This window comes from Panulirus ornatus, chromosome 28 (assembly GCF_036320965.1).
Source record: "Panulirus ornatus isolate Po-2019 chromosome 28, ASM3632096v1, whole genome shotgun sequence".
Classification (NCBI taxonomy): domain Eukaryota; kingdom Metazoa; phylum Arthropoda; class Malacostraca; order Decapoda; family Palinuridae; genus Panulirus; species Panulirus ornatus.
In genome coordinates this window covers 298,324-321,384 of record NC_092251.1, presented here as the reverse complement: position 1 = coordinate 321,384, position 23,061 = coordinate 298,324, and the positions used below count along the sequence as shown (strand labels likewise).

The 23,061-nt window shown below is 42.5% G+C and overlaps 1 protein-coding gene across 2 annotated transcripts in view; it reads right to left on the bottom strand.

Annotated features, from left to right (window-relative positions):
• LOC139757749 (putative neural-cadherin 2) overlaps positions 1-23,061 on the bottom strand; it is a 104,037-nt gene that overhangs the window by 67,745 nt on the left and 13,231 nt on the right. For both annotated transcript variants that reach the window (XM_071678503.1, XM_071678504.1), the window contains exon 2: positions 14,863-15,175. In XM_071678503.1, coding sequence (XP_071534604.1) covers positions 14,863-14,911 — 49 coding nt within the window. In that variant the 5' untranslated portion in view covers positions 14,912-15,175. The remainder of the gene's footprint in view (positions 1-14,862; positions 15,176-23,061) is intronic.

The window sequence follows — 23,061 nt, the reverse complement described above, 5'->3', positions numbered from 1 at the left end:
GCTGATGGTGGTGGTGGTGGTGATGATGACGGTGGTGGTGGTGGTGAAGATGGTTGTGGTGGTGGTGATGGCAGTGGAGGAGATGGTAAGGGTGAAGACGGTAGTATTGGTGGAGAACGGGATGGTGATGGTGGCGAAGGCGGCTTTTGTGGTGGTGGTATTGGTGGAGGAGAAGTTAGTAGTGACAAACAGGAGTGTGTTACTGGTGACTTTCTGGTGAGGCATTAGTGGAGAAGAATTAGTGATGATGCAAAGAAAGAAACAAGAAATCACCAGTTCTTACAACTACAGTTCAAGTTGGTCCATCTCTGTCGCCTAGTCCGTCCTGTGTTATCTACTCGAGTGGCACAGGCAGGCTCTCCTACCTATCCTTATGCTAACGTGATTCCAAACGCTCATTCGCCCATGTTTACAACACTCAAAGCCTCACACTTCTTCAATCTAAGCCCATCTAACGTTTCCTGCTCTGGCTACACCTCACCATCAGTCATCCTATTCTCTTTTATTCTTTCCATATTACCTGACCATCCCACCACAACAGCCTTCTCATTCTGCGCTTTCCAAGGGCATGTAGACCTCTCTTTCCTAATCCATTTATCAGATAAACTTTTGACGGTCCTTTCTTCATACATTAACTCAACTTTTCTTGCCCATACGTTAGTCTGACCTTACCCAAACCTAATCCGCATCCCACTATATATCATTCAATTACTTAATGCCTTAATTACCGTCTCTACATATTTCTTTTCTTTACGAGTCTTGGAACAGTAACCAAACTATAGCTAGGAGACTCACGGTGTGGGTAGGTGGTGAGGATGTTGGGGGAGCCGGCGGCGTAGTGTCGGCAACATAACCCGACCAAGACACCTAGAGAGTCGAGCTGGTGTCAGACCCGACTCACCTGTTCCCCCTCGATCCGCCGCTGATAACACCTGGGAATCTTGTTTACTTTCTCTTTTTTCGGGTTTATTCAAGTGCAGCACAACCCATAACACTAAGGCAGTGGAGCCGACATAGGGACCATAAGATGAGGTCAACACTACAAAGTTTGTTCGGATTACAAGGGATCCTGTAGGCAGGAACAGTTGCCTGGAAGCCGTACAGTAAACATCTTTATATGAAAATATTGTGATTGAGAAAAAGGTTAACTACCTGCTACTGTTATACACGCTAAAATAGTTGACTGATTTCAGAGCAGACTAGACGGTTATTTCCACTCGGTTGGTTATCGTTCATTAGACAGAATCATGCCAAGATTCCAGGTTTTTTTTTCATTATTTCAACGCATTATAGAAGAGTAATTGTACCGTCTTCTCTATGTACATGTACACTAACTGACAAACCGGATGGAAGGAAGACAACAGACGGATAAGGAAGATGAAGAATTGTCAAGTGAGGTAATAAAGGCTGGCCTAGCAAGGGCTACCTAGATATATAAAGGCTGGCCTAGCAAGGGTTACTCAGATATGTATCCATTCTTTATCATGATTCACTTTCCGCGCCATCATCCTGTTTTCTTCTCATCACTCCAGACTTCTCTCTTCTGACGTATGTATCCTCGCTTTACCCTCACTTTATTTCCTCTTGTCCTATCCCATCCCCTTCCCTCTGCATCCTCTCTCTCTCTCTCTCTCTCTCTCTCTCTCTCTCTCTCTCTCTCTCTCTCTCTCTCTCTCTCTCTCTCTCTCATATCTTCTCTCCTTTCCCGTCGCGTCACACAGCGGTGTGTTTGTGTCAGCCTAGCTCTTCCACAAATGCTCTGATAATACTGGGACACTCGGAACCTATCTGCATTCCATGCATATGTAAACTAGTTATCTGGGTGTGACTTTGAAACCAATATTACGAAACACATGCGAACGCTATAAGTGAACCCCGACGACATAGCGATTTAGGACAATTTATGAGAAAACCTGTAAAGATATAGAGTAATGGTACCCACATGGTCATATACCCTTTGATAATCTCGATACTTCGATGTGCTACTGTAATCAGACAACACAACACAACAACAACAACAAAAACAACAACAACAAGGTACCAGACACACAAGGTCACAGGTGACTCAGATTTACAATTACTCCTGGACCTTTGTAAAGGCTACCTGCAGCAGGCAATTATAAACTTCTTTAAGAATGACAAGTGTGACGATACGCTACTGCCAGTGCTACAACCTTATCACACACACATATCAAACTTTGTCGCTGTCTCCCGCGTTAGCGAGGAAGCGCAAGGAAACAGACGAAAGAAAGGCCCAACCCACCCACATACACATGTATATACATAAACGACCACACACGCACATATATATATACCTATATGTTCCAACGTATACATATTTACACATACACAGACATATACATATATACACATGTACATAATTCATACATGCTGCCTTCATCCATTCTCGCCCCCACCCTGCCACACATGAAATGGCAACCTCCTCCCACCCTCGTGCGTGCAGGTTCCACAGCTCCCTTTCCACATCCAGGCCCCACAAAACTTTCCATGGTTTACCCTAGACGCTTCACATGCCCTGGTTCAATCCATTGACAACACGTCGACCCCTGTATACGGCATCGTTCCAATTCACTCTATTCCCTGCATGTCTTTCACCCTCCTCTATGTTCAGGCGCCGATCGCTCAAAGTCTTTTTCACTCCATCCTTCCACCTACAATCTGGTCTACCACTTCTCTTTCCCTCCATCTCAGATACATACATCCTCTTTGACAATCTTTCCTCACATATTCTCTCCATTTCAATACACCCTCTTCTGCTCTCTCAACCACACTCTTTTTATTACCACACATCTCTCTTACCCTTTCATTACTTACTTGATCAAACCACCTCACGCCACATATTGTCCTCAAATATCTCATTTCCAACACATCCACCCTCCTCCGCACAACCATATCTACAGCCCACGCCTCACAACCATATAACATTGATGGAACCACTATTCTTTCAAACATACCCATTTTTGCTTTCCGAGATAACGTTCTCGCCTTCCACACATTCTTCTAAGCTCCCACAACCTTTGCCCCCTCCCCACCCTGTGACTCACTTTCGCTTCCATGGTTCCACCCGCTGCCAAATCCACTCCCAGATATCTAAAACAATTCACTTCCTCCAGTTTTTCTTCATTCAAACTTACCTCCCGATTGACTTGTCCCTCAACCCTACTGAACCTAATAACCTTGCTCTTATTCACATTTACTCTCAGCTTTCTTCTTTCACACACTTTACCAAACTCAGTCACAAACATCTGCAGTTTCTCACCCGAATCGGCCACCAGCGTTATATCATCTACGAACTGACTCACTTGCCAAGCCCGCTCATCCAGAACCGACTGCATACTCGCCCCTCTCTCCCCTAAACTCCTGCATTCACATCCCTAGCCACCTCATCCGTAAACAAATTAAACAACCATGGGTACATCACACACCGCTGCCGCAGACCGACCTTCACTGGGAACAAATCACTCTCCTCTTTTCCTACTCGTACACATGCCTTACATACTTGATAAAAACTTTTCACTGCTTCTAGCAACTTACCTCCCACACCATATACTCTTAAGACCTTCCAAAAATCATGTCTATCAACCCTATCATATGTCTTCTCCAGATCCATAAATGCTACATACAAATCCATCTATTTCTATAAGTATTTCTCACATATTCTCTAAAGGAAACACCTGATCCACACATCCTCCACCACTTTTGAAACCTCACTGCTCTTCTCCAGTCTGTTGCTCCGTTCATGCCTTCACCCTCTCAATCGATAAACTCCCATATAATTTCCCAGGAATCCCCAACAACCTTGTGCCTCTGTAGTTTGAACACTCACCAGGGTCGACGTGCTGTCAATAGATTGAATCAGGGCATGTGAAGCGTCTGGGGTAAACCATGGAAAGTTCTGTGGGGCCTGGATGTGGAAAGGTAGCTGTGGTTTCGGTGCATTATTACATGACAGCTAGAGACTGAGTGTGAACGAACGTGGCCTTTGTTGTCTTTTCCAAGCGCTACCTCGCGCACATGAGGGGGGAGGGGATTGTTATTTCATGTGTGGTGCGGTGGCGATGGGAATGAATAAAGGCAGACAGTATGAATTATGAACATGTATATATATGTATATGTCTGTGTGTATATATATATGTATACGTTGAGATGTATAGTATGTATATTTGCGTGTGTGGACGTGTATGTATATACATGTGTATGTGGATGGGTTGGGCAAAATAATATGAAAAAAAAAAAAAAAAAAAATATATATATATATATATATATATATATATATATATATATATATATATATATATATATATATATACAAGAGGTGAAAAAGAGGGTAAATGAGAGTTGGGGTGAGAGAGTATCATTAAATTTTAGGGAGAATAAAAAGATGTTCTGGAAGGAGGTAAATAAAGTGCGTAAGACAAGGGAGCAAATGGGAACTTCAGTGAAGGGCGTTAATGGGGAGGTGATAACAAGTAGTGGTGATGTGAGAAGGAGATGGAGTGAGTATTTTGAAGGTTTGTTGAATGTGTTTGATGACAGAGTGGCAGATATAGGGAGTTTTGGTCGAGGTGGTGTGCAGTGAGAGGGTTAGGGAAAATGATTTGGTAAACAGAGAAGAGGTAGTAAAAGCTTTGCGGAAGATGAAAGCCGGCAAGGCAGCAGGTTTGGATGGTATTGCAGTGGAATCTATCAAAAAAGGGGGTGACTGTATTGTTGACTGGTTGATAAGGTTATTCAATGTATATATGACTCATGGTGAGGTGCCTGAGGATTGGCAGAATGCGTGCATAGTGCCATTGTACAAAGGCAAAGGGGATAAGAGTGAGTGCTCAAATTACAGAGGTATAAGTTTGTTGAGTATTCCTGGGAAATTATATGGGAGGGTATTGATTGAGAGGGTCAAGGCATGTACAAAGCATCAGATTGGGGAAGAGCAGTGTAGTTTCAGAAGTGGTAGAGGATGTGTGGATCAGGTGTTTGCTTTGAAGAATGTATGTGAGAAATACTTAGAAAAGCAAATGGATTTGTATGTAGCATTTATGGATCTGGAGAAGGCATATGATAGAGTTGATAGAGATGCTCTGTGGAAGGTATTAAGAATATATGGTGTGGGAGGCAAGCTGTTAGAAGCAGTGAAAAGTTTTTATCGAGGATGTAAGGCATGTGTACGTTTAAGAAGAGAGGAAAGTGATTGGTTTTCAGTGAATGTAGGTTTGCGGCAGGGGTGTGTGATGTCTCCATGGTTGTTTAATTTGTTTATGGATGGGGTTGTTAGGGAGGTGAATGCAAGAGTTTTGGAAAGAGGGGCAAGTATGAAGTCTGTTGTGGATGAGAGAGCTTGGGAAGTGAGTCAGTTGTTGTTCGCTGATGATACAGCGCTGGTGGCTGATTCATGTGAGAAACTGCAGAAGCTGGTGACTGAGTTTGGTAAAGTGTGTGAAAGAAGAAAGTTAAGAGTAAATGTGAATAAGAGCAAGGTTATTAGGTACAGTAGGGTTGAGGGTCAAGTCAATTGGGAGGTAAGTTTGAATGGAGAAAAACTGGAGGAAGTCAAGTGTTTTAGATATCTGGGAGTGGATCTGGCAGCGGATGGAACCATGGAAGCGGAAGTGAATCATAAGGTGGGGGAGGTGGCGAAAATCCTGGGAGCCTTGAAGAATGTGTGGAAGTCGAGAACATTATCTCGGAAAGCAAAAATGAGTATGTTTGAAGGAATAGTGGTTCCAACAATGTTGTATGGTTGCGAGGCGTGGGCTATGGATAGAGTTGTGCGCAGGAGGGTGGATGTGCTGGAAATGAGATGTTTGAGGACAATGTGTGGTGTGAGGTGGTTTGATCGAGTAAGTAATGTAAGGGTAAGAGAGATGTGTGGAAATAAAAAGAGCGTGGTTGAGAGAGCAGAAGAGGGTGTTTTGAAATGGTTTGGTCACATGGAGAGAATGAGTGAGGAAAGATTGACCAAGAGGATATATGTGTCGGAGGTGGAGGAAACGAGAAGTGGGAGACCAAATTGGAGGTGGAAAGATGGAGTGAAAAAGATTTTGAGTGATCGGGGCCTGAACATGCAGGAGGGTGAAAGGCGGGCAAGGAATAGAGTGAACTGGATCGATGTGGTATACCGGGGTTGACGGGCTGTCAGTGGATTGAATCAGGGCATGTGAAGCGTCTGGGGTAAACCATGGAAAGTTGTGAGGGGCCTGGATGTGGAAAGGGAGCTGTGGTTTCGGGCATTATTGCATGACAGCTAGAGACTGAGTGTAAACGAATGGGGCCTTTGTTGTCTTTTCCTAGCGCTACCTCGCACACATGAGGGGGGAGGGGGATGGTATTCCATGTGTGGCGAGGTGGCGATGGGAATGAATAAAGGCAGACAGTGTGAATTGTGTGCATGGGTATATATGTATGTGTCTGTGTGTGTATATATATGTGTATATTGAGATGTATAGGTATGTATTGCGTGTGTGGACGTGTATGTATATACATGTGTATGGGGGTGGGTTGGGCCATTTCTTTCGTCTGTTTCCTTGCGCTACCTCGCAAATGCGGGATACAGCGACAAAGCAAAATAAAATAAATAATAATATACATTGAGATGTATGGGTATGTATATTTGCGCGTGTGGACGTGTATGTATATACATGTGTATGAGGGTGGGTTGGGCCATTTCTTTCGTCTGTTTCCTTGCGCTACCTCGCAAACGCGGGAGACAGCGACAAAGCAAATAAGAAAATATATATATATATATATATATATATATATATATATATATATATATATATATATTTTTTTTTTTTTTTTTTTTTTTGCTTTGTCGCTGTCTCCCGCGTTTGCGAGGTAGCGCAAGGAAACAGACGAAAGAAATGGCCCAACCCACCCCCATACACATGCCTTGATTCAATCCACTAACAGCACGTCAACCCCGGTATACCACATCGCTCCAATTCACTCTATTCTTTGCCCTCCTTTCACCCTCCTGCATGTTCAGGCCCCGATCACACAAAATCTTTTTCACTCCATCTTTCCACCTCCAATTTTCATGAGCTCCTCTTCGCCAACGGAACTACCTTGGCCCACCAGTGATGCTACTACGTTTGTGAATCAAGAACCATTGCAACACAAACCTCGCCAGGTGGTAGAGTGTCCCGCAGTGTATCGAGACAGACTTCCCCAGAACTTTTTTTAAAGGGGAAGTAAATGTTTATAGTTGTGTTACTGGAGTGATAGTTTTCATACATGGTGCTTTGACAAGAAAATAGTGAAATTGGAAAAAATGTAGCTTAGACATTGAAGCTTATTGATACAGTGGTTAAATTGATGAGAACTACTATTGACGTTTGTGTAAATAAATTAAACATTTCCTTTCCATAGCTAGAGGTTGAACCATTATGTGACATTCATTTTTTCATTTCATTTCAAGCTAGAAGTTTCAGTTTTCTAAATTGTTTCTTACATTTTTCACATGTATATATATGTATGTGTGTGTGTGTGTATATGTGCGTGTGTGTGTGTATGTGTGTGTATGTGTATATATATATGTATATTATCCCTGGGGATAGGGGTGAAAGAATATATATATATATATATATATATTTTTTTTTTTTTTTTTTTTTTTTTTTTTATACTTTGTCGCTGTCTCCCGCGTTTGCGAGGTAGCGGAAGGAAACAGACGAAAGAAATGGCCCAACCCCCCCCATACACATGTACATACACACGTCCACACACACAAATATACATACCTACACAGCTTTCCATGGTTTACCCCGGACGCTTCACATGCCTTGATTCAATCCACTGACAGCACGTCAACCCCTGTATACCACATCGCTCCAATTCACTCTATTCCTTGCCCTCCTTTCACCCTCCTGCATGTTCAGGCCCCGATCACACAAAATCTTTTTCACTCCATCTTTCCACCTCCAATTTGGTCTCCCTCTTCTCCTCGTTCCCTCCACCTCCGACACATATATCCTCTTGGTCAATCTTTCCTCACTCATTCTCTCCATGTGCCCAAACCATTTAAAACACCCTCTTCTGCTCTCTCAACCACGCTCTTTTTATTTCCACACATCTCTCTTACCCTTACGTTACTTACTCGATCAAACCATCTCACACCACACATTGTCCTCAAACATCTCATTTCCAGCACATCCATCCTCCTGCGCACAACTCTATCCATAGCCCACGCCTCGCAACCATACAACATTGTTGGAACTACTATTCCTTCAAACATACCCATTTTTGCTTTCCGGATAATGTTCTCGACTTCCACACATTTTTCAAGGCTCCCAAAATTTTCGCCCCCTCCCCCACCCTATGATCCACTTCCGCTTCCATGGTTCCATCCGCTGACAGATCCACTCCCAGATATCTAAAACACTTCACTTCCTCCAGTTTTTCACCATTCAAACTCACCTCCCAATTGACTTGACCCTCAACCCTACTGTACCTAATAACCTTGCTCTTATTCACATTTACTCTTAACTTTCTTCTTCCACACACTTTACCAAACTCCGTCACCAGCTTCTGCAGTTTCTCACATGAATCCGCCACCAGCGCTGTATCATCAGCGAACAACAACTGACTCACTTCCCAAGCTCTCTCATCCCCAACAGACTTCATACTTGCCCCTCTTTCCAAGACTCTTGCATTTACCTCCCTAACAACCCCATCCATAAACAAATTAAACAACCATGGAGACATCACACACCCCTGCCGCAAACCTACATTCACTGAGAACCAATCACTTTCCTCTCTTCCTACACGTACACATGCCTTACATCCTCGATAAAAACTTTTCACTGCTTCTAACAACTTGCCTCCCACACCATATATTCTTAATACCTTCCACAGAGCATCTCTATCAACTCTATCATATGCCTTCTCCAGATCCATAAATGCTACATACAAATCCATTTGCTTTTCTAAGTATTTCTCACATACATTCTTCAAAGCAAACACCTGATCCACACATCCTCTACCACTTCTGAAACCACACTGCTCTTCCCCAATCTGATGCTCTGTACATGCCTTCACCCTTTCAATCAATACCCTCCCATATAATTTACCAGGAATACTCAACAAACTTATACCTCTGTAATTTGAGCACTCACTCTTATCCCCTTTGCCTTTGTACAATGGCACTATGCACGCATTCCGCCAATCCTCAGGCACCTCACCATGAGTCATACATACATTAAATAACCTTACCAACCAGTCAACAATACAGTCACCCCCTTTTTTAATAAATTCCACTGCAATACCATCCAAACCTGCTGCCTTGCCGGCTTTCATCTTCCGCAAAGCTTTTACTACCTCTTCTCTGTTTACCAAATCATTTTCCCTAACCCTCTCACTTTGCACACCACCTCGACCCAAACACCCTATATCTGCTACTCTGTCATCAGACACATTCAACAAACCTTCAAAATACTCATTCCATCTCCTTCTCACATCACCACTACTTGTTATCACCTCCCCATTTACGCCCTTCACTGAAGTTCCGATTTGCTCCCTTGTCTTACGCACCCTATTTACCTCCTTCCAGAACATCTTTTTATTCTCCCTAAAATTTACTGATAGTCTCTCACCCCAACTCTCATTTGCCCTTTTTTTCACCTCTTGCACCTTTCTCTTGACCTCCTGTCTCTTTCTTTTATACTTCTCCCACTCAATTGCATTTTTTCCCTGCAAAAATCGTCCAAATGCCTCTCTCTTCTCTTTCACTAATACTCTTACTTCTTCATATATATATATATGTATATATATATATATATATATATATATATATATATATATATATATATATATATATATATATATATATATCTTTTTTATTTCTTTTAAACTATTCGCCATTTCCTGCGTTAGTGAGGTAGCGCTAAGAACAGAGGACTGGGCCTTTTTTGGAATATCCTCACCTGGCTCCCTCTGTTCCTTCTTTTGGAAAATTAAAAAAAAAAATATATATATAAATATATATATATATATATATATATATATATATATATATATATATATATATATATATATATATATATATATATATATTTCTCTGTCTCTTTTTTCATACTATTCGCCATTTCCCGCTTTAGCAAGGTAGCGTTAAGAACAGAAGACTACGCCTTTGAGGGAAATCCTCATTTGGCCCCCTTCTCTGTTCCCTCTTTTGGAAAATCAAAAACGAGAGGGGAGGATTTCCAGTCCCCTACTCCCACCCCTTTTCGTCGCCTTCTATGACACGCAGGGAATACGTGGGAAGTATTCTTTCTCCCTTATCCCCAGGGATAAGTGTCTTAGATATCTGTGAGTAGATTTAGAAGCGGAACCATGGAAATGGAAGTGAGTCACAGGGTAGGGGAGGGGGCGAAGGTTCTGGGAGCGTTGAAGAATGTGTGGAAGGCGAGAAAGTTATCTCGGAGTCCAAAAATGGGTATGCTTGAAGGAATAGTGGTTCCAACAATGTCATATGGTTGCGAAGCGTGGGCTATAGATAGGGTTGTGCGGAGGAAGGTGGATGTGTTGGAAATGAAATGTTTGAGGACAATATGTTGTGTGAGGAGGCTTCATCGAGTAAGTTATGAAAGGGTAAGAGAGACGTGTGGTAATAAAAAGAGTGTGGTTGAGAGAGCAGAAGAGGGTGTATTGAAATGGTTTGGTCACATGGAGAAAATGAATAAGGAAAGATTGACAAAGAGGATATATATGTGTCAGAGGTGGAGGAAACAAGGAGAAGTGGGAGAGCAAATTGGAGGTGGAAGGATGGAGTGAAAAAGATTTTGAGCATTCGGGGCCTGAACATAAAGGAGGGTGAAAGGCGTGCAAGGAATAGTGAATTGGAACGATGTGGAATACCGGGGTCGACGTGCTGTCAGTGGATTGAATCAGAGCATGTGAAGTGTCTGGGGAAAACCATGGAAAGTTTTTGAGGGGGGCTGGATCTGAAAAGGGAGCCGTGGTTTCAGTGCATTACACATGACGGCTAGAGACTGAGTGTGAACGAATGTGGTCTTTGTCTTTTCCTAGCGCTACCTCGCGCGCACGTGCCATTTCATTTGTAGCGGGGTGGCGGCAAGAATGGATGAAGGCAGCATGTATGATATGTACATGTGTATATATGTATGTCTGTATGTATATGTATGTATAAGTTGAAATGTATAGGAATGTTAAGTGCGTGTGTGGGCTTTATGTATATACATGTGTATGTGGGTGGGTTGGGTCATTCGTCTGTTTCCTTGGGCTACCTCGCTAACGCGGGAGACAGCGACAAAGTATAATAGACATAAATAAACAGTATAAGAGAGAGAGAGAGAGAGAGAGAGAGAGAGAGAGAGAGAGAGAGAGAGAGAGAGAGAGAGAGAGAGAGAGAGAGAGAGAGAGTTCTGTGATTGATTTACAGTCCCAGAGAACGAACACGCGGAGACAAAATAATCCAGATAGATCTAATGACGTGAAGGTCATCAAAGTGAAGGATCATCATCCTGATCTGAGGACTGATTTACTCTACACTGCCAAATGAACGTGATTTTTGTAGCTTAAGATCCTTAAAAGATCCAACTATTACTAGAATTACCATGAATTCCATCTCTAAAACGGATGAGAGTAATAAGTTTGTGGTAGGAAGAGATATATCAGATATCTTGTTAATGAAAGGGCATTTCTCTCATTTCTCTCCTTATCATTTTGATGTGTACTATCGTTTACATGTTACAATAAGTCAAAACCTTATTCTACTCAACATTTTACGTTTTGTAAATATCCTCTTTCTTATTCCATAATGTTTAGTAACAGTTTGAAATATCTACCTGAAATTGTAGTCTAAAGTGCTAGAGAATATGGAACCAGGGTCGGTAGGGTCTATGGAACTAGAATCACCAGTAGATAATGTAGAGATGGAATCACCAGTAGATAATGTAGAGATGGAATCACCAGTAGATGATGTAGAGATGGAATCACCAGTAGATAATATAGAGATGGAATCACCAGCAGATAATGTAAAGATGGAATCACCAGTAGATAATGTAGAGATGGAATCACCAGTAGATAATGTAGAGATGGAATCATCAGAAGAGACTGTGGAAGCGGAAGCACCAACAGAAAATGTAAAGAGGGAATCTTCATTAGAAAAAATAGAGACGGAAGCAATGGTAGAGAGAGAAGGGATGGAAACACCGGTAGATAATAAGAGACGGAGGCACCAGAAACGGGGTAAGTGAGAGGCTGAAGGGGTGTGTGTGCCCTCATCAATATTCTGGTCAGGAATTGTGGTAAAAGACCTCGAGAAGTGAGGTGTGTGGGAGTCTTGAGCTGATGTTGTGTGGCCTGGAAACAATATTGTCAACATTGCAGGTAAACACATCTTGTTTCCTCGCGCTTTACCTTGATTGTACCTCCTGGGTACATGTGCTAGTAGGTTAGCATGAGACCTTGGCGTATTAAACGATGCCTGTCTTAATGTATACAGAAGATATTGTCCGTTGATGAATGATATATCTGATATATCCTAGTAAAATTAACGACATATATATATATATATATATATATATATATATATATATATATATATATATATATATATATATATATATATATATATATATATTTATTTATTATTTATTCATTTATTTATTCATTTATTTTGCTTTGTCGCTGTCTCCCGCGTTTGCGAGGTAGCGCAAGGAAACAGACGAAAGAAATGGCCCAACCCACCCCCATACACATGTATATACACACACGTCCACACACGCAAATATACATACCCATACATCTCAATGTACACATATATATACACACACAGACATATACATATATACACATGCACACAATTCACACTGTCTGCCTTTATTCATTCCCATCGCCATCTCGCCACACATGGAATAACATCCCCCTCCCCCCTCATGTGTGCGAGGTAGCGCTGGGAAAAGACAACAAAGGCCCCATTCGTTCACACTCAGTCTCTAGCTGTCATGCAATAATGCCCGAAAACACAACTCCCTTTCCACATCCAGGCCCCACAGAACTTTCCATGGTTTACCCCAGACGCTTCACATGCCCTGATTCAATCCATTGACAGCACGTCGACCCCGGTATACCACATCGATCCAATTTACTCTATTCCTTGACCGCCTTTCACCCTCCTGCGTGTTCAGGCCCCGATCACTCAAAATCTTTTTCACTCCATCTTTCCACCTCCAATTTGGTCTCCCACTTCTCCTCGTTCCCTCCACCTCCGACACATATATCCTCTTGGTCAATCATTCCTCACTCATTCTCTCCATGTGCCCAAACCATTTCAAAACACCCTCTTCTGCTCTCTCAACCACGCTCTTTTTATTTCCACACATCTCTCTTACCCTTACGTTACTTACTCGATCAAAACACCTCACACCACACATTGTCCTCAAACATCTCATTTCCAGCACATCCATCCTCCTGCGCACAACTCTATCCATAGCCCACGCCTCGCAACCATACAACATTGTTGGAACCACTATTCCTTCAAACATACCCATTTTTGCTTTCCGAGATAATGTTCTCGACTTCCACACATTCTTCAAGGCTCCCAGGATTTTCGCCCCCTCCCCCACCCTATGATCCACTTCCGCTTCCATGGTTCCATCCGCTGCCAGATCCACTCCCAGATATCTAAAACACTTTACTTCCTCCAGTTTTTCTCCATTCAAACTCACCTCCCAATTGACTTGACCCTCAACCCTACTGTACCTAATTACCTTGCTCTTATTCACATTTACTCTTAACTTTCTTCTTTCATACACTTTACCAAACTCAGTCACCAGCTTCTGCAGTTTCTCACATGAATCAGCCACCAGCGCTGTATCATCAGCGAACAACAACTGACTCACTTCCCAAGCTCTCTCATCCCCAACAGACTTCATACTTGCCCCTCTTTCCAAAACTCTTGCAGTCACCTCCCTAACAACCCCATCCATAAACAAATTAAACAACCATGGAGACATCACACACCCCTGCCGCAAACCTACATTCACTGCGAACCAATCACTTTCCTCTCTTCCTACACGTACACATGCCTTACATCCTCGATAAAAACTTTTCACTGCTTCTAACAACTTGCCTCCCACACCATATATTCTTAATACCTTCCACAGAGCATCTCTATCAACTCTATCATATGCCTTCTCCAGATCCATAAATGCTACATACAAATCCATTTGCTTTTCTAAGTATTTCTATATATATATATATATATATATATATATATATATATATATATATATATATATATATATATATATATATATATATATATATATATATATTGGCTAACAAAAAGAAATATGTAAATGAGATGCTGACGTCACCCGAACACGCTCCAAACTTAACTATGATTGGCTGGAGGTTACCTACCAACCATCACTCCTCTAAATTCTGACTGGTTGAAAACAAGAAATATGTAAATGAGATGCTGACGTCACAGTTGAGATGTGATTGGCCAGTGGTTTCCTAGAAGCTGTTACGGCCTAAGCCACGGACATGTACTTGTTTTATAATATGGAACCTGTGCAATATAATATAATCTAATACATACAGAACTACACAATTTTGTAACTGTACTATATATATATATATATATATATATATATATATATATATATATATATATATATATATATATATATATATATATATATATATATATATATATATTTATATATATATATATATATATATATATATATATATATATATATATATATATATATATATATATTTATATATATGAGAGAGAGAGAGAGAGAGAGAGAGAGAGAGAGAGAGAGAGAGAAGATAGTAAGTGGAGCGGAAGATAACACCAGAAGACCTACTCACCCATCCAGGTGCTGTTGGTGATGATCTGCAGAATCCTGGCGGGGTCCATGTCGGTGGTGGGAGCCACAGTGTACACAAGCTTCTCTGGTGGTTTATGGAATGTCCTGGTTTACCGTATCTGTCTGTAGTGTGGCACACCAGACACGCTTTATCATAGCTTCTCGACTGGTTCACGACAACTGCTTGTGACTTTTCTGATGAAATTATATCTGTTTTGTGTTGGACTTTGCTTACGTTATAACCTTTGCGTTGGCTTTCATTTGTTCCCTTAATTTTGGCTTTGTTCCTATGGTTTAGTTTATAATACCTCGCTCTGGATAAGAATCGTCTTCACTGTACACTAGAGGTAGAGTCATCCTCACCTCACACTCCAACGTGCAAGTTGGACAACACGGACTCAGAAGGGAATTATTTGTAATTCACACTTTTATATAGGGGATAGGGGAGAAAGAATACTTCCCACGCATTCCTCACGTGTCGTAGAAGGCGACTAAAGGGGACGGGAGCAGGGGGCTGGAAACCCTCCCCTCCTTGTATTTTAACTTTCTAAAAGGGGAAACAGAAGAAGGAGTCACGCGAGGAGTGCTCATCCTCCTCGAAGGCTCAGATTGGGGTGTCTAAATGTGTGTGGATGTAACCAAAATATGAAAAAAAAAGGAGAGATAGGCAGATTGTTTAAGGAAAGGAACCTGGATGTTTTGGCTCTGAGTGAAACGAAGCTCAAGGGTAAAGGGGAAGAGTGGTTTGAGAATATCTTGGGAGTAAAGTCAGGGGTTAGTGAGAGGACAAGAGCAAGGGAAGGAGTAGCACTACTCATGAAACAGGAGTGGTGGCAGTATGTAATAGAGTGTTGGAAAGTAAACTCTAGATTGATATGGGTAAAAGTGAAAGTAGATGGAGAGAGATGGGTGATTATTGGTGCATATGCACCTGGGCATGAGAAGAAAGATCATGAGATGCAAGCGTTTTGAAAGCAGCTGAGTGAGTGTGTTAGTAGTTTTGATGCAAGAGAACGGGTTATAGTGATGGGTGGTTTGAATGCAAAGGTAAGTAATGTGGCAGTTTAGGGAATAATTGGTGTACATGGGGTGTCAGTGTTGTAAATGGAAATGGTGAAGAGCTTGTAGATTTATGTGCTGAAAAAAGACTGGTGATTGGGAATACCTGGTTTAAAAAGAGAGATATACATAACTATACGTATGTAAGTAGGAGAGATGGCCAGAGAGCGTTATCGGATTAAGTGTTAATTGATAGGTCAGCGAAAGAGAGACTTTTGGGTGTTAATGTGCTGAGAGGTGCAACTGGAGGGATGTCTGATCATTATCTTGTGGAGGCGAACGTGAAGATTTGTAGAGGTTTTCAGAAAAGAAGAGAGAATGTTGGGGTGAAGAGAGTGGTGAGAGTAAGTGAGCTTGGGAAGGAGACTTGTGTGAGGAAGTACCAGAAGAGACTGAGTACAGAATGGAAAAAGGTGAGAACAAAGGACGTAAGGGGAGTGGGGGAGGAATGGGATGTATTTAGGGAAGCAGTGATGGCTTGCGCAAAAGATGCTTGTGGCATGAGAAGCGTGGGAGGTGGGCAGATTAGAAAGGGTAGTGAGTGGTGGGATGAAGAAGTAAGATTATTAGTGAAAGAGAAGAGAGAGGCATTTGGACGATTTTTGCAGGGAAATAATGCAAATGACTGGGAGATGTATAAAAGAAAGAGGCAGGAGGTCAAGAGAAAGTTGCAAGAGGTGAAAAAGAGGGCAAATGAGAGTTGGGGTGAGAGAGTATCATTAAATTTTAGGAAGAATAAAAAGATGTTTTGGAAGGAGGTAAATAAAGTGCGCATGACAAAGGAACAAATGGGGACTTCAGTGAAGGGGACTAATGGGGAGGTGATAACAAGTAGTGATGATGTGAGAAGGAGATGGAGTGAGTATTTTGAAGGTTTGTTGAAGGTGTTTGATGATAGAGTGGCAGATATAGGGTGTTTTGGTCGAGGTGGTGTGCAAAGTGAGAGGGTTAGGGAAAATGATTTGGTAAACAGAGAAGAGGTAGTAAAAGCTTTGCGGAAGATTAAAGCAGCAAGGCAGCGGGTTTGGATGGTATTGCAGTGGAATTTATTGAAAAAGGGGGTGACTGTATTGTTGACTGGTGGTAAGGTTATTTATTGTATGTATGACTCATGGTGAGGTGCACGAAGATTGGAGGAATGCTTGCACAGTGCCATTATACAAAGGCAAACGGAATAAAAATGAGTGCTCAAATTACAAAGGTATAAGTTTGTTGAGTATTCCTGGGAAATTATATGGGAGGGTATTGATTGAGAGGGTCAAGGCATGTACAGAGCATCAGATTGGGGAAGAGCAGTGTGGTTTCAGAAGTGGTAGAGGATGTGTGGATCACGTGTTTGCTTTGAAAAATGTATGTGAGAAATACTCAGAAAAGCAAATGGATTTGTATGTAGCATTTATGGATCTGGAGAAGGCATATGATAGAGTTGATAGAGATGCTCTGTAGAAGGTATTAAGTATATATGTTGTGGGGGGAAAGTTGTTAGAAGCAGTGAAAAGTTTTTATCGAGGATGTACCTGTAGGAAGAGAGGAAAGTGATTGGTTCTCAGTGAATGCTGGTTTGCGGCAGGGGTGTGTGATGTCTCCATGGTTGTTTAATTTGTTTATGGATGGGGTTTATAGGGAGGTGAATGCAAGAGTTTTGGAAAGAGGAGCAAGTATGCAGTCTGTTGTGGATGAGAGAGCTTGGGAAGTGATTCAATTATTGTTCGCTGATGATACAGTGTTGGTGGCTGATTCGTGTGAGAAACTGCAGAGGCTGGTGACTGAGTTTGGTAAAGTGTGAAAGAAGAAAGCTGAGAGTAAATGTGAATGAGAGTAAGGTTATTAGGTACAGTAGGGTTGAGGGACAGGTCAATTGGGAGGTAAGTTTGAATGGAGAAAAACTGGAGGAAGTGAAGTGTTTTAGATATCTGGGAGTGGATTTGGCAGCGGATGGAACCATGGAAACGGAAGTAAATCATAGGGTGGAGGAGGGGGCGAAAGTTCTGGGAGCCTTGAAGAATGTGTGGAAGTCGAGAACATTATCTCGGAGAGGTTAGGTTAGGTTAGGTTAGGTAAGGTTAGGTTTTACCCGTTGCTCACCATAGTGAGACGAAGGGTATTCGAGTACTTAGTATTTCGAATAGTTGTTTCCTATTATACAGTCCCTTAGCCTAGCGGTTAGCATGCCTGCCTCTTGCACAAGGGGTCCCAGGTTCGATCCTGGCTGATGGAGCTTTGTATGTTCTATGAAGGTGCGCGTTCATATACACTTTATTCGTATTCATATAATTTCGCGTTGTACAGTCAGGTTCGGTAAAACGCTTTCAGCTGGCTATGTGTTCTGTTCGGAAACAACCGATAGACCCCGTTGCTCAGCATAGTGAGACGAAGGGTATTCGAGTACTTAGTATTTCGAATAGTTGTTTCCTATTATACAGTCCCTTAGCCTAGCGGTTAGCATGCCTGCCTCTTGCACAAGGGGTCCCAGGTTCGATCCTGGCTGATGGAGCTTTGTATGTTCTATGAAGGTGCGCGTTCATATACACTTTATTCGTATTCATACAACTCCGCGTTGTACAGTCAGGTTCGGTAAAACGCTCTCAGCTGGCTATGTGTTCTGTTCGGAAACAACCGATAGACCCCGTTGCTCAGCATAGTGAGACGAAGGGTATTCGAGTACTTAGTATTTCGAATAGTTGTTTCCTATTATACAGTCCCTTAGCCTAGCGGTTAGCATGCCTGCCTCTTGCACAAGGGGTCCCAGGTTCGATCCTGGCTGATGGAGCTTTGTATGTTCTATGAAGGTGCGCGTTCATATACACTTTATTCGTATATATATATATATATTTATTTATTCTATTATACTTTGTCGCTGTCTTCCGCGTTAGCGAGGTAGTGCAAGGAAACAGACAAAAGAATGGCCCAACCCATCCACATACACATGTATATACATAAACGCCCACACAAGTACATATACATAACTATACATTTTAACGTATAAAAACACAGACATGTACATATATATACATGCACATATTCATACACGCTGCCTTCATCCATTTACGCCGCCACCCCGCCACAAATGAAATGACACACACTTTCACACATTTTCACCCTCCCTCCGTGTAGGAAACACACGGCAGAGAACAGGTAGCAAGAGACGAACGCCTGAAGCATTAGAATATACATACACTGTAGCAGGCCGGGAGGCGTAGTCATGTGAGTGGATGAATGAATGTAAGTCTCTTTCATAATGGCGTATTATCTTTAAATTCCAGGTTCTATCAGTTCATTAAATATAATTGATAGTTCTCGACTTAAATGAACACAGAGATGAAAACTGAAGTTGTAGTAGTATTCGTTAATTATACAAAGTTTCTTTTATTACAACATAAACGTTAAAGAATCGATGTTCTTGTTTATATATAAAATCATCCCATGTGAGCCACGTCACAAGACGAAATCTCATGATTATACTCAGACCAACGAGACGAAGACTCGACTCCGAACTCTTTAGATTCTAATGAGAAACTTTTGATATGCGTACGTTTTTGACTAACATATACCTGATCATAATTCTGGGCAAGTTACTATATACTTCACTATTATCCATCGTGGATACAGTTTATTAATATCCATCGTGAAAACTGTTTATCATCGTGGAAACAGTTTATTGATATCCATCGTTTACTGAATTTATTGAAATTCTTAATGGAAACATCTTAATCTGTCATTATCTTCATAACCTGGAGAGGCATGTGTGCCAGGTAGGTTGTTTACCGACTAATGAAGGGACAGAATTATGTATGGTCTGAGGAGCTGTGATTACTTGATAACGTTACAACGTGAGGACGTCTGCCAGAGCCCTAAGTTTCATCAGTTATATACCGCAGAACAACCCTCTCTCTCTCTCTCTCTCTCTCTCTCTCTCTCTCTCTCTCTCTCTCTCTCTCTCTCTCTCTCTCTCTCAACGGTGACATTACATCCAAGAGATGTATAATCTAAACTTGGAAAGATCAAATGTCGTAATAGATACTTCATAATGTTCCTGTTATACAGCAACTTAGTAAAAAAAAAAAAAAATTGGTATGATTGGTCTCTAAACTTTCCCCACGGTCTACTGAACTGCAATAAGCACAGCATCTCGGCTGAGCCCAAGGCTCTATAATGCCCCTATTTTTCGTCTAATTTTCGAATTTCCTCTTGATCACCACACTCCGAAGATCCCTCCAGTAAAACCTTCGCCAAGTTGTTAAGTTCCTAAACCCGTTTCTCCAGCCAGTAGTTTGGCCGTTAAAGAAACATATTCAACCCCCCCCCCCCCTCTCTCTCTCTCTCTCTCTCCCCTTATGCCTTCTTGGGTGAGTCCTTGGCGTCAGGCGTCGCTCCTCCGCTAGGTGAGAACAGACACGTCATATATTCTTAAGAGAGAGAGAGAGAGAGAGAGAGAGAGAGAGAGAGAGAGAGAGAGAGAGAGAGAGAGAGAGAGTATCTATGAGTATCATGTTTCAGATTGTTTGCTGTTAAAACTCAAACTGCTTCTCGTTCCAAAGCTTCATTTCTAATGAAGTGCAAATTCCGACCAAGACGGTCGCTTCTCGCAGACTGTGAGAGCTCTTACCGCAGTTTTACAACTGCCTATTGTTATAAACCTTCTGATATATTGTTGTTCACCTTAGCTAGGAAAATTAGCATGAAATGTTGACTGACTTATCTTGTTTTCATCGACTTCAGATAGTTGACCATGGTCATTTCCCTTTCAGTTTGATTTCTTAGCCCGTAGATAATGTTAAGTCCATTGAGCCAGACTTTCAGTACAGCGGTGTTCCTTGAGAACGACAAACACCCTTGAGTGTGACGATACGACCTTTGGGTATGATTGTGTGGTCTTTGACCTGATCCTTAAAGGTCATGCTTTTGTGCTTAATGGTCGTAACATCATAAACAAGGGGCATACCGTCAAGCATGGGGTTAAGGTTTTTTGTTTCTCAGACCTCAAGAGGTACGCGACTTCCAATGCCTTACGTCCGTATGGCTCAGGTTACCTACGTACAGCGACTTCCAAATTTCCATATCGGCCTCCTCACCTCCTCCTCCTCCTAATCCTTGTTCTTCAGATAGTCTGGCTTTCGCGACATTTAACATTACCATCCTTCAAGATGTCCCCTCTAAATTTTCTTACTTGGCTTTAAAACTATCGTATCTTTATCCTCTCGTGACGTTGTAGAAAGAACTATATAGCTGTCTTCGAAGTGGAACAGGTACAGCCTTTTTCAGACCCATGGTGGCTCTGCCATATAAAAGACGACGTGCTGTGTCGTCGAAGACATCCAGCGCTCTCTTTTTCTTGAGTAACCTGAACAGCGACCTATGTAGCTGGGTTCATAACAAGATGTGATTCTAAACCGTCGTTAATGTCAGGTTATGTTTATCTACCTACTAAAGATACCAACAAATCCTTCTGTCTTAACCTTCAGATATGTCTATTTGTTTAATATAAAAAAGATCTACAAAGTTGCTTTAGCCTGTCTCTATTATACAGAACGGGAACCATTACTGTTCTCCAGCAATAACCTCTTAATAGAACATCAGATCATCTATTAGCTGGATTGTCCAAGTAGACTACCAGACAACTGAGTTGGCTGCATCTCTGTCAGAAAACCTAGCCCAGTGCTGCAGGAAGCGAGGCTGCAGGGAACCACTCAACAGACACTTCACCCACACGATAGAGAGACGTGGTGGCCTCTGATCTTGCTAAACACCATTATTGACCGAGCGGGCCTATAGAGGAGAGGTGTTGTGGTGTGCATAAAGAACGCTGACTGAGAAAGGGAAACTATGGACGTATGATGCCCGGGGAGAGGAACAAATAACATGTAACTTCCTCTTTGTCTGTAGCTATGTGTTTTGCTTGCTTGCTGGTGTGTGTGTGTGTGTGTGTGTGAGTGTGTGTGTGTGTGTGTGTGTGTGTGTGCCAAGGTATGTGCGCGTCAGTTGAAAACGGATCCGCGCAGGTCTCTACTTATACAGTTCTAACGCCGCCGCACGCCTCCCTACACAGTTCGTGGGTCGCTGCACGCCTACTCTCACAGCTCATGGGTCGCCACACGCCTTCCAGGCTTCTCACAGACCAACAGCAACCAAAGGGGCTCCAACAATTTCTGATGACACGTAGCCATAGATGAGGGTTGGGTCTTGGCTTATCCAGACATCTAAAACCATTGTACATATCCAGACTATATGATCATTTCGGAAAGAAATCCACTCGTTTAAAGACGTAATACTTTTTCTGAGAGTCGTGGATGAAATTAGTTATGTATTTGAAAAGACAGATTCATTACTGAGTAAAACCATTGGAACATATAAGTGCCACATTTTCCATGAAAATTAGGATGCTTAAAAAGAACATCTGAACCATTGGAAATAAATAATTCCTTATTATATCCTGCTCCAACTCTCATGCTGCGCTCAGCGTCCCTGATATCCAGCTCCAACTATCACGCTGCGCTCCGCGTCCCTGATATCCTGCTCCAACTCTCACGCTGTGCTCCGCGTCCCTGATATCCTGCTCCAACTCTCATGCTGCGCTCAGCGTCCCTGATATCCTGCTCCAACTCTCACGTTGCGCTCCGCGTCCCTGATATCCTGCTCCAACTCTCACGTTGCGCTCCGCGTCCCTGATATCCTGCTCCAACTCTCATGCTGCGCTCAGCGTCCCTGATATCCAGCTCCAACTCTCACGTTGCGCTCCGCGTCCCTGATATCCTGCTCCAACTCTCATGCTGCGCTCAGCGTCCCTGATATCCTGCTCCAACTCTCATGCTGCGCTCAGCGTCCCTGATATCCAGCTCCAACTATCACGCTGCGCTCCGCGTCCCTGATATCCTGCTCCAACTCTCACGCTGTGCTCCGCGTCCCTGATATCCTGCTCCAACTCTCATGCTGCGCTCAGCGTCCCTGATATCCAGCTCCAACTATCACGCTGCGCTCCGCGTCCCTGATATCCTGCTCCAACTCTCACGCTGTGCTCCGCGTCCCTGATATCCTGCTCCAACTCTCATGCTGCGCTCAGCGTCCCTGATATCCTGCTCCAACTCTCATGCTGCGCTCAGCGTCCCTGATATCCTGCTCCAACTCTCACGCTGTGCTCCGCGTC